The sequence below is a fragment of the Centruroides vittatus genome, unplaced genomic scaffold (assembly GCF_030686945.1).
Source record: "Centruroides vittatus isolate TY-2023 unplaced genomic scaffold, ASM3068694v2 contig_10, whole genome shotgun sequence".
NCBI classification, from domain to species: domain Eukaryota; kingdom Metazoa; phylum Arthropoda; class Arachnida; order Scorpiones; family Buthidae; genus Centruroides; species Centruroides vittatus.
The window spans coordinates 6,355,907-6,369,575 of record NW_027120658.1 but is presented as its reverse complement, the minus strand read 5'-3'; the positions used below and the strand labels follow the sequence as shown (position 1 = coordinate 6,369,575).

The 13,669-nt window shown below is 27.9% G+C and overlaps 1 protein-coding gene across 12 annotated transcripts in view; it reads right to left on the bottom strand.

The window, feature by feature from the left end:
* The window catches only part of PMCA (plasma membrane calcium-transporting ATPase 3), a 428,157-nt gene that overhangs the window by 66,952 nt on the left and 347,536 nt on the right, over positions 1–13,669 (bottom strand). For all 12 annotated transcript variants that reach the window (XM_067273462.1, XM_067273313.1, XM_067272783.1 and 9 more), the window contains 2 exons: positions 11,367–11,578; positions 6,421–6,714 (listed from right to left, as the gene is read on the bottom strand). In XM_067273462.1, the coding sequence (XP_067129563.1) occupies positions 6,421–6,714; positions 11,367–11,578 (506 nt within the window). The remainder of the gene's footprint in view (positions 1–6,420; positions 6,715–11,366; positions 11,579–13,669) is intronic.

Genomic DNA, 13,669 nt, shown 5'->3' with positions numbered 1-13,669 from the left:
TTTTCAATGGTTCTTCCAGTAGTCCTTGGCAGTTTTTAGAAGTTGTATGATTTCAAAGTGGAAAATGTTTTCAGGAATGGCCATGACAGCTAACGTTATAAGTAAAGCAAAAGACATTATTTCATGTTAATGTCGTTTGATCCGCACAGAGATTTTGGGTTGTACATTCATAGATTTGCTAATGCAGTTTTCTAAACCATTGATATATTGCTTACACATAGTCAATTCCTGATAAACATTAAAACTGATACATGGTTCACCAGTTTTAATGTACTGTATATTCATAACTGGCAAATGAATTGTTCATTGTCAACTTCAACAAAAACTTCTTCCCTGCCCATCTTTACACTGGAATTAGGATAGTTCATTATTACGAGGGTCATCCAGAAGTACCTGACCTGACGTATAGATAGTGGTAGTTGTTTGAAAAAATTACTGTGGTAAAAGTACCAACCTTATAAAGCTTAAGTTTGAAGTTAGAATATGCTATGTTGTTTAGTATTTGTTTGACAACCATCAGTAGTGAACAATCTCAGTGAATTTGTAAACATGGAAAAAACTGGTCATTGTTATGTGATACAATACTTTCATTTGAAAAGTCTCAGTCCAACCAATATCAAAGCTGAGCTAGATTCTACTCTGGGGGTCTGCTCCCTCGTTTACAACAATAAAATTTTGGGTGACAGTTTAAACAAGGCCGTATGAGCTGCCAAGACGAACATTGTAGTGGTCGACCAAATGAGGTGACCATGCCAGAAATGAAAAAAATCCACAAAATGGTATTGGATGACCGTCAACTCAAAAGTGAGGAAGCTAGCAGACATGGTAGGCATTTCAAAAAGTGCTGTACATTGTATTTTGACTGAAAATTTGGACATGAGAAAGCCATGTGCAAGATGGGTGCGATGTTTGCTCACAATGAAATAAAAACAGCGTCGTAAGGATGTTTCAATTGAGTGTTTGGTGATGTTTCGCAGCAATAAAGCAGAGTTTTTGCATCAATTAATAACCATGGATGAAACATGGATCCATCACTTCACATCTGGGACAAAAGAACAGTCAAAACAATGGACTGAAAAGGAAGAATTGGCTCTGAAGAAGGCAAAGACAGTTCCATCAGCTGGCAAGGATATGGCATCAGTTTTTTGGGATGGGCACGGGATAATTTTTATTGATTATCTTCATAAAGGAAAAACTATCAACGGTGAGTATTATGCAAACTTATTGCAGTGCTCGAGTGATGAAATCAAGAAAAAACAGCCGCGTTTGGCAAAAAAGAAAATGTTGTTTCATCAAGACAACGCACCAGTTCACACATTCATTATTGCGGTAGCCAAAATCAATGAGTTAAGGTTCAAATTACTTCCTCACGCATCCTATTTACCAGATTTAGCCCCTTTGGATTATTTTCTCTTTCCAAACTTGAAAAAATGACTCAGTGGTAAAAAATTTGCCAACAATGAAGAGATGGAGTCTGCAGTTGATGGCTATTTTAAGAAGCTTGACAGTTCTCACTATAAACAGGGTATCTAAGCCATTGAACATCGCTGGGAAAAGTGTGTTGAGCTAAAAGGAGACTATGTTGAGAAATAAAGATTTGTTTTTCTAAATTTTTTGTGTCTTCTTTGTTAGGTTGGATACTTCTGGGACTACCCTGTATGTTCATGTCGGTACAAGTCTTTAATATATTTGCCAGATTCTAATGAATACAAATCTATTCTCCTTTTATATTTGTTTTTAATTTTTTTTATAATAAAAACATTGATCATATTTGTTTGCATCTACTGCAACAATTGACTTATTTCTGCTTGCAATATTTTGAAATTATAGAAATAGAACTAAACAGAAAATGAAAGAAAATGGAAAAATTACTTGATTTTGTTCCCTAAGTGTGAAAATCGACCTTAATGATAAAGCCAGTGAAAGGGATGCTGAAATTTTGTTTTACCATCCAATTATTGTTTAGGAAACATACAAAAATTTATTTTACAATGGTCTTGTATCTCAAGATTTATTTAATAATAATTTTAATTTTATGCAAATGTGATATAAAACAGATTTCTACACAAGAGAGTTTAAAAAATAAAGCAAATAAATAAATCAAAAAGATGACATCAAAATACTGTTGATGTCATCTTTAGTTGCAAAATGGCAGAAAGTAATGCTGTTAAAAATAAACATGATGAAATATTCTACAGTCAAGCCAGGAATATTTTAAATATATACAATTATTTTAGTTGTCAATATTTACTTTATAGCATTATTATTAAATGACAATTATAGTGTCTTGTATCTTCACTATCAATGAGACTGATTATCTGCTCATGAAAAATGCTTTTGAAAAATCTCTCATATTGGGCTAACTATAATAATAATAATTATTATTATTTGTTATTATTATTAATCTAATGATAGGATTAGCATATTTGCATATTTCCAAGGATAAAATTGGGTCAAAGCCAACCTGAGAGAAATTGGTATGTATATTCTAATATCAGGAAAAGTATAATTTTTTTTTAAATACAAATTATCTTCCTAATTTTTATTTTATGCATTTTTACACAATATAGACATATAGAGATCAGCAGTTAGAAAAAGATATTTAAAATATTTTAAAAATTTTTAAATATCAGTATTACATTTATATTTTTCACATCAGTTGTTTACGTCAAATGCTTAACATTTAATCCAAGAAAAATTTGACAGTTTTGCTTGATGCCATCTAAAAGGGTATTTCTTAGATTAAATAACATGTATATTAAGTGTCAACAAAAAGTAATACTTTTATTGCTGCACTATTATATTAGAAAATAATTCAGATTTATTTTCTCTAACCTTTTTAATCAACACAATGTTATCTGATTTTATTAAACAATATTGTCTGAAACTAGCATATTAGATTCCCACTAAAATAACTGCATTATATCATGGGTCTTTCCAAAGCTAAAATGAAAAACCAAAAATTGGAACTTTGTTAATTATTAAGTCAGCTAGTTCTATCTTTTGGAGTAGCAACACAGATAGGAAAAATTTTAGTTTAATTAAACAGTTTTAAATTTAAATTTCAATTATTCATTACACAATTTTAATCTTCAAGCTTAGTTACACAGATATTGTAAAGAATAATTATAAGATATTTGACTCCATAATGTAAACTGGACAATACTGAAGCTAATAAACAAATTTTCAAGGATTCTACAAATCTTTTTATTTATGAATTAAATGTCTTTTGGGATATTAACTCCCATCATCAGATCTCCCATCTATCATTACACAGAAAGAACAACATTTTTCCAGAACTTCTTTTAAAATAAAACTGTTATAGAAAAATTGTTTTATTCAAATTTGGCCATGTGATTGTAATTGTAAGCTATCTCATTGACTTTGTTTTAAACTTTTTTGAAGACAACTGGAAAGAAAACTTTGTGCTGAATTAAAAAATACTTCTAATTGACAAGAACCTTACATAACCAAAACTTCCTCTATTTTGAAATGATTAATTTCAGCAATTGCCATCATAAATTATCTGGTAATGTGTTCAGATATTGTAAAGTTTAGTTGAAATATATTCAAATAATCCACTTATAATTTATAGAAATCAAGATTTTTTTTTTTATTTCAGAATAAACATTTTTGGAAGTTGCACTATTCCATCTTCAGATTTGAACATTAAAAAATTAGAATACTAAAGATTAAAAATCAACAAAAAAATTTTTGAATCTTTATATATTTTTATAAAGCTTTTATATATTTTTATATATACTTTTAAGCTTGCTCTTAAAGAAATTATTTATAAATACAGGAGTTAAGAGAAATAAAGATGATAAAATGAAAAAAAGTATTGAAACAAAATTAATAAGCCAACAACTACTGGATAAAAGATTATTAAGACCAAAAGACAGTCATCTTAAAGTTTTGATGAGTAAAGCACTAAAATAAATAAAAAATCTTGCAAGCACTTTTGACATGTATAAAATGTTTTCTTCAGGCAAAACAAAATCAAATTTTAGAACATTGATATAAATTTTAACATTAATGTTAGTATGTTCTAATTGGAGTGCACGTGTTATTTTTAAACTTACACATTTAATTAACGGTCAAACTCTAATTGAAGATTATTGGCAGCTGTGAGTTAATTTTTTACTTTATTAAATAGTGAAACCCATATTTTTGGAAGTCAATATACCTAATTCCCTTACAACACCAAAACAATGATGGAAAAGTGATATGTATTGGGGTCACAAGCAAAAAATTGCAAAGCCAAATATTAGATCATCAAGATGACATTTGTAAAAATAAAATTTCCACAGATCTATCTAGAAGGGTTTTCAATCATTACTTTACACCCGTGGAACGAATCTTCATCCTTGTATATTGTGAGGACTAACTGTTTACTCATCTGGGAAACATTATTGAGAAGTTGGAGCCTTGTAATAGCCCACTCAGGAGCTCCCAAAAATATGGTTTCACTATTTAGTAACTTAAAACCTTAAATCATAGCTGCTAATAATTTTCAATTATAATTTGACTGTTAATTAAATATGAGAATTTAATAACACACCATTTAAATTTAACATATGCATTCCAATAATACAAATTAACATTAAACATTTAAAAATAACATGTACTGTACACTCCAATTAGAATATATTAATATTAATATGTTAATATTAAAATTTATATCATTCTAAAATTTGTTTATATTTTGCCTGAAGACATTCTATACATGTCAAAAGTGCTTGCAAGATTTATTTATTTATTTTTGTGCTTTACTCGTCAAAACTTTATTAAAGCTGAAAGACAGTGATCCTAAAACTTTTATCTGATAGAAATCTGGTATGACAAAATAATAATTTCTTTCATACAACAACAACTGGATTATATCAGGCTATTATATTTGGTAGTTGTTAGCTTATTATGTTTGTACTGTACCTCAGGTTTGTAGTTGTTGGTTTTTGAAACAAAATTAGAATATAAAATGAAATAAAATAATATCCAAACATCAACTATTGGGTAGACAATTAATGTTGTATTAATTCATATTTAGTATTTTTGGACAAACCCTATGGTAAACAAAAAGGGCAATGCTAGAAAATATTGCAAGGCAATACATAGTCGACAGGCAGTCATGTTACTAGCATGTAACATGACAATATGTTAAGTTACTTCACAAATGTAGAACATTTCTAAACAAAGATAACCTATGTATTCTTATAAAAAGATTGTAATTTAAAATTATGATCTTGTTGAATTTATGAAGAAAACCCATGATCAGGCATAGAACCCCCTTTTCATTAACTTAAAATTGGATCCTGAGATGTTGCAATTATAAGCTCTTCGTTCAACAATTCTAATTGATTGCCAAAGACATCTTTAAATCCTAAGACAAATCAAATGGAAAAAAGTACTTTCCTCTACCAAGACTGAATTGATTCTGAAATTCTTGATATCAGTGTTGATGTAATTCTCTCTTAACATCCTGCATGTGCTATCTAAATAATTTGAAGTTGTTTATTGTATTTGATGTGGAGCAACTTCAAAAAATGTTTAATCCAAAAGTAAATTATCCACAAGTTTCTAGAGAAGGTTCATGTGTTTCCCTGTACTGTAGCACCACCATTGTGCTGCCATTAAGATACTGCAAGATCTAAGTAACTATAGAATTGAGAATATAATTGATTTTGAAATAACTAATATAAACCTGTTCATAACACCCATTTTGTTAGTAATTGTAAGGGTTTTGATGTCTTAAATTCACCAAACATTTTTGACCAAACTGTAAATTTCAATTATAAAAGACTTAACAAATAATCTAAGAATGACTGATACTATAACCCTAAAATAATAATTTTGCATATAGGTTCATTAAAATTAAAATCAAAACGAATTATTTCAAAATTAATATAAATTCCAAGTTTATCACAAACACACAAACCAACTAGAAAATGTTAAACATGCATGACATTCATTATTATACAACATCTTGATCACAGAATCCTGAAAAATGAAAAAAATATTAAAAAAACCATAAAATTATTGATATCACCGTGTTGCTTGCATTTTATATAGCATTTACAGTATAAATAATAACCCCCTTTTTCTATTTGAGTGACATTTAAAGAGAAATTTTTATTCATACTGTATTAAAAATTGTTATTAATTTCCAAAACTGTATGGAAAACATATGATAGAAAAGTTATTTTTCTGCATTGAATTAGGAAAAAACTCCATATTGTTTAATTAATCCTTGACAAAAATTTTAACAAATCTATAGCCAAAAGCAAATAATTAGATAAATATTCTTTTTAAAACTTTAAATTTTAAAAAGAATAGTTTTCTTATTAACAATATAATTTGTGAAATATTAAATGAAAACAATGAAAATTAACACAACAGAAAGTAAAAGTAAATTTAACATACTTGTGTTTGGAGACGTGTTAATCCTCTAATCCATAGGATCTGACCAGTGCGCTTAACATCCTGAGATATGGAACCATTACTGCCGTCTTCTGCAAGCGAAGTGCTTCCTACCATTTCTTCTGGAGGTGGGCCCGAACCCCATGTGAATGTCTTTGGAATTCGCTTTGTGGGAATGCTTGTGATTAACTGGCCCCATACTAAAGTCCCACATCCAAAAAATATACACCAAAACCATTGATCTAGAGTTAGAGCTTTTGTGGAAAAGGCATATCCACCAAACTGGACAATAATTATCTGAAAATAAATAGTTATATTTAAAAAAAATTTTTTTCAATAATTTTATATTTACATATTTATCATTATCATTATTCTTATAATTGAATCAATTATAAAAATTTATTTTTGTAATAGAATTTTAATTAAATATTTTGACTCTCATTAAATATTTCTGATTGCTAAAAATTCTTGTGCATGTCATCATACATTAACTCAATTCAATTACAAATGTTTTTGTAATTGAATTGTTCAGCATTTGTAAGCCATCAAAGACAGTATAAATTTATAGTATTTAGTGACCTGTTTCAAAAAATCATCAGCTTTATCGAGTTAAAATTCTTATATAATTGCCAAATGATCTGCTAAATTAAGAATAATTTAATATAGCCTGATAAATAATCTGGTGGATCAGTTGGCAATACTAATTAAATCCAGTTGTTTTATATATTGTTCATATACAAATTATTATTTTGAAGCCATCATTTACATTTAAACCTCAACAGTCATTTAGAAAATGAAAATAACCACAAAGTTAAATTATCATACAATATGATAATTTAACTTTCCACCATATATATTGTAATAAAGAATTAACAAAAAGAAAATATCAGTGTAAAAAAAAATTATTGATTTTAATAAAGCTTTACAAGAAAATTACACCTATCTCAAATTTTAATAACCTCTATTGATTTCATCAATTTCGATCATAAATCATAAGGACAAGATAAACAGAATAAGCAATTATTTTATTGTGACATCATAATGCCAGGCTGCAATTTTTAATCCTATTTTTTTAATTTATTTAGTTTAAAATGTATGCTTTCCACCTTCAAATTAACAGTGTCTTGCCCCTGTACATCATACTTTTCTGTTAGCAATTGAGTCATGCCAGTCATCTGCCAGTCAATTGAGTTGTGTCAATCATTTTTGAATTTTCCTCCTGGAAGGGAAAAAATTTTTGAATTGAAATAACACAACTTCTGGTTTGTATCAGAAGTTCATATATAGTTAATTGGGGCCTCCTGCCCTAAGGTTTCCATATCTGGTCTCGTCTTTCATCTGTCTAACTCCATTCTCAAGATTAAGGAAAAATGGACAGATGACAGTAGGAATTTATAGGTTTACAGTTTTTCAAATTGCAGCCCAACAACATACAATAGATTCATTATGCCATTTGGATGTAAAACACATTTAAAAAAAAAGGAATATCAAAAATTATCAATCATCAACTGACATCATTAATTTTGTGAAAAAAATGACTAAATCTTCAAATACATAATAAATTCGTAAATTAATATTATTTTCAAGTAAGAGATTGAAATATTGTTATGTATCACTTTAAGACTACAAGAAAATTTAATCCATCCCAAATTTTGTTAAAACATTGACTATAATTAATGAATTATTTGTTTAATGTAATTATTATTGTTCCATAAAATAAGACAAGAGTAAACATACAAAAGGAAATATTATTTCATTTAAAAATGTATGATTTCAAGATTAAGAATTTAATTTAAAATTTTTTATAAAATGTTAAATTTACACATATACATGATAGTCCACTAGAATACGAAAAATATGCATACTACAAAAATCATTGAACCAAAAATGTTTGATAGACCCATCTTGTGGTCCTCTGTTTCATCATAGATGTGCTATAATCAGTGAAAATGGGATCAACTTCATCTTTTCAATGAGAACTCATTTTTTATTACATATGATTCTATATCAAAAAGAAAAAATTTCATGCAAAATATTTTTTTTCAAAAGATACACTTATCAGAATTTATGAGCATTTGAATGTTTACACAGCTGCCACATCATGCACATGCACAGCTAAATAACTATGAAATTCATTAAAGAAAAATAAAGTTCATTAGGAAACTTATTTGCTAGAAAAACTTGTACCACAGCTCAAGGTCATCTTAAATTTACTCAATTCTTCTAATCCATTTGCTGTAGAAGAAAAATACGACAGGCATTTGTGTTAATTAAGCATTCTGCTAAAAGTTAATTAAAATACTTAGCCAAATGATTGCCTTAAATACTTAGTATTAATTATTAAAATTAGCAGATTTTATAGCCTAAGTAATTTGCTACTAGAGGTAGACATTAGGTACTATCTCTTATCTAAATTAATAACTATATATACTGTATATAACAATCACACATTCAAAGAGAATCAAATAACAAAGAGGAAAATAAACCTTTATCCAAGTCATCACTATCCTGTGACAAAATCTTATGATGGCCCATTGAGACACAGCTATGACAGAAAATGACCAGAGGAAATTCTCACACCCACTGGAAAAAGTTGGGGATAAAACAAGCAGACATTTGAGTCTCAGAACAGACTCTTCCTGGGAAGCCAGAGGCCAAACTTCAAACCGTCTCCCAGCTTTCATCTCCCCTCCTCCGCTGAAAGGATCCCCGACCATTCCAGATAATTGAATACCTAGGATCAGCAGACATTGGCTCATTTAAGAGGTATTATAGCTTGATGTAAACTCTCTCTCAGTATATTAGTTGTTAAGTAGCTAGCTTGTCAATTATAACCTCCTTATGTGTAATTTAACCACTTTATGTTACTCATTAAATTTGTTGTTTCATTCAACTGGTGTCGATATCAGTTATTGCAAGGACCAGTCACTTATCTACTCACTTGTGACCACTCTGCCACTTGATAACCCAGACAAATGACATTTGGTGACCAAGTGAGCAGACTTCACAGGTCCAATGCCAGAAAAAAGTTAGACAGTAATAACCTGTCACCCCCAGATTCTTTCATTAAAATGAAAAAAATGTATTGAGTAAATTTATGCCAACCTCAAGCCATCTTGTATCAGTTCATTATTTGAAGAAAAAAATAATTCCATCAAATAATAGTTTCCTAATGAATTTTTAGCATTTTTCTTCCTTTTTTTTTCAAAGAACTTCACAGATATCCACAGTTGTAGAGATGTGTAATGTGGCAGCTAAATAAAAATAATGTTTTATCTAAAAGTTTGTTTTTGATGTACTTGTAGAATCATAATATGCAATAAAAATTGGAGTTTCCCCGTTTGAGAAAATAAAGTTAATCCCATTCTCACCAATTATATCATCATCTATGATGAAACTGATATGATGATCTGTTGGCCTCCTAACATTTTTGGTTCAATGATTTCTTTTGTAGGATCCATAATTTTCAGGTTATTCTAGCAGACTGATTAAAATCTTATCTACATAATTTAAACTGTAATAAATAACAGTACAGGCAGTTCTCAACATTTGGATAGCTCACTTTTTTTAAACAATAGTAATACCTTTAAATTGCCTTTCATACACCAAATTTGTACTTTCTAAAATATACTGTATTTACTTGCATATAAGACGAGGTTTTTATTCATTTTTCACTGCTTCAAAACCTAGGTCGTCCTATATACACGAGCGAAAGATTCTTTATGTTTTGCAATAATTTTCATGAGCCATGTATTTGCATTTTTTACCAGATGCTCACTCACTGGTGTTTAAAAACAAAAGTATTGTATCTGGGTCATTTGAATCATTCTTGTGTATTGTCGGGAGTAAAAATGAATAGCAATAGGAAAAGCAAAGCTTTCAAATTGAATTCCAAATTGAAATTCCAAAATCACACAGGAGTATGATATAAGTTTGAATCCATTCTTACATGAAAACAAACGATTATTCAAAAATCAAAATTTGGAAAAACTCTTAAATGTAATCAGTAAAGAGTGGATTTGACTGTTAAAAATTGGCAAAAAAGTTTCCGATTGTCCATGTAAAATTGACAACATAATTTGTTCAAGATTTTTTTTCTTAAAGTTTAAAATGCCAGTAATTTTTGCAGGACAATGTGCACATTTATGTGCATTTAATATTTTATTTGTGATTAAACAAAATAAAATTAGAATTGTATTAATAAATCTAATTTTCTTTATTTTGATCTTTAAAGTCACACCTCGTCCTATATGTGAGATTGTCTTATATGTAAATATATACAGTATTGTCAATCAAAAACTCAAAACTTCAAGCTATCGTTAGTAGTACTTTTTGCGAGTTTTGGTTTTACTAACATGAAAATTACTTTTCACAAATAATTTTGATTATTTATTTTCTGTTTAACTTATGGTTTTAATATTTTAAACAATGTTTCATGCATTGTAACATGTTCATTATGAAAAGGTAAAACTTTCTTACCTTAATAAAATTTAAAAAATTTTTCTTTTTAGATTTGTAACAACAAAACTCCCTTGATAACATACAATTCTATTTGATTTTTATATACATTTTTTGACATGCATTGTGTTTGAAATTTTGTGCTTTTCCTATTGCTATTCATTTTTACTCCTGACAATACACAAGAATGATTCAAATGACCCAGATACAATACTTTTGTTTTTAAACTACCTCTACTTTTTTCAATTTACTTACATGATATTCCAGAGATAAAATATGCTAATCCAGAAATGTTTAAGCTATTATTAAATACTTTATTTCTTTAAAATATAAATGATAAATGTTTGATTGTTCATAATTGAAATATGGAGTGATGAAATTAAAAATAATGAACAACATTTACATCAATAAAGTATATACTTTGAAACAATATATGTACTTTTATATTGTTTTATATACAAGCATTATATTTGTTTTAAATTATAACTTACCTGAGCACCTGCAGTAATCAAAAGAATACTATAGAATATTGGGTTAGTGAAGAGACCTTCAAATATGTTTCTCTCTCCATGAATCTTCCTTGCATTCATTTCATTGAATAATGTCATCATGACAAAAGTATTAAAAATGATTGTAAAATGTTCGGATGGAGGTGAATGCAATGGTGCATACATTCCAGAATCAATATCAAAGAATTTATGACCTAATAATTAAAAATTAATTAATTATAATCAAGAATAAATAAAAATGAATTTTAAGACTACTGAATAAAATGATGTAAGATTTTATTTAATTATAATTAGAAATTTAAATGATCTACATCAATACTTTTTCTAACTCTTCAAAATATTTTCTATTTATTTATTTCTATTTTTATGTTACATAATCTAGTAATAATTATTACACCTAAAAAGAAAACAGTCTTAATTTTTAATTATTTTTTTTAAAGAATGATTTTTTATCAAAAAAACTTTCTGCAAGATTGAATAAAATTATTAATGCATTTTCAGTAAAGCTAGATTTTTATCATTTCTTGCAAGATCTGTCAAGACTTCTACATGACAGTAAGCTAAAATGCAATTATGACAATGAATTAAACTGACTTGAACAAGAAAACAAAAACACTAACTCCCATATAGAATTTTAAATTTAAGAATATCCTTTTCACATATTATATGTTATTTTATTAAAGATATTAATTCATACACATTTAAAATTGATTGTTGCAGGAATTTTCTACTTTTCTGTACTAATTTATCCACAAAATGCATAAATCTTATTAATAAATTACTCCATTCCTTTAGAAACTTTCTTCAATTTTATAGAATGGAAGTCAGAGAAGAGAGACTTTTTATAATGGAAACTTCTAATTTTGATTAAATATTACATTGCTTATCATTTTTTCTTATAACTAACTCATAATTCACAAGTATTATAACAATTTTTCATTTCAATATAATAAATTTGACAATCTATTTGAAAGATAAAACTAATAATTTTACAAATATTTTAGAAGATATTTTAATTCTAGTATAGTATAACAGTAAAAAAAATACACAACAGTTTATTTAATATTAAATATAGTATGGTATCACAAAATATATTTATGAGCTTCTTTTTGAAAACAATTACTTATTTTGTTTTACACTAGTGGTTATAATGAGATAGCTCAATTGCAGGCCTACAGAAAATTGCCAATAATCATTATATGCAAAAAGTTCCTTTCTTCTTTTATTTTTACAACAATGCAAAATGTAGGCAATAAGTTAAGAGTGATGCTTCCCAGGAAGACTTTCTATGGAAAGCTGGCCCCCTATTTAGGTGTTAAACACACAAAATCTGGAAACTCCAATTGTCCATTGATCAGATGCAAACCACAATTAACAACCAGTGTTCAAAGGTTTTTATCTACTTGGCCACAGATAAACACCCAAAACTTCAAAGTATATTAAATTCAGTTCATCAATTTTTTGAATAAGTGACACACTATTGTTTTATCTATTTTTGTAGATAATCTCAAACTCAAACTTTTTAATGTAGAAACATATTTACTGATAAATTCAAAACTTATACTGATACCAGGTATTTGGAAATGTCCTGATAGATATTTTAATGAGAGGCTGAATTAATTTTGCATTGTATTCCATATGAAATTCATGATGCAACATGCACAGATCTTAGAAAATGCTCTAATATGAAAATGGTCAATATCTAATTGTGCTAAACAATAACTTACTGTAATATTGCTTGCATCAACAAGTCTTAAAAGATGTCAGAAGCAGCATCACAAAGGAACAAACTATTTAGTCCAGAATTAAAATAAATCTATCTTCATTGATTTAATTTTGCTAACTTTTGTTTTCTAATTGTAGGGAACAAAAATCTAGAAACAAGTTGTATAACATTCTTGGCTGTTATATGTTTTTATTATAAAAAAACTTTTATATTAGTAACCAAAAATAAAATTGTTTATAACGTAATTGCACTTGTGTGCACAGTTAAGTGTTGTCATGAAGTGTACATTACTTTTAAAATTGTGTGTGGTGCCATCTGTTACCAGATTGTTATAAAAAGTTTTTATATTTTTAATTACTATAAAATGGCAAAAAGCTTAATTTTGAGGGTAAAGATGAATTTTATGAAAAAGTGTAATTGTTAATAACATTGTTAGCCTTCATTAAGTCCTACCCCTCTTGAGATAGAGGGGGTCATGTATCTCCCTACCCTCTCAACCTTTTACCAACAACATTTAATAGCATCTATTTCCCTCATATGCAAGCCATCATGCCAAATT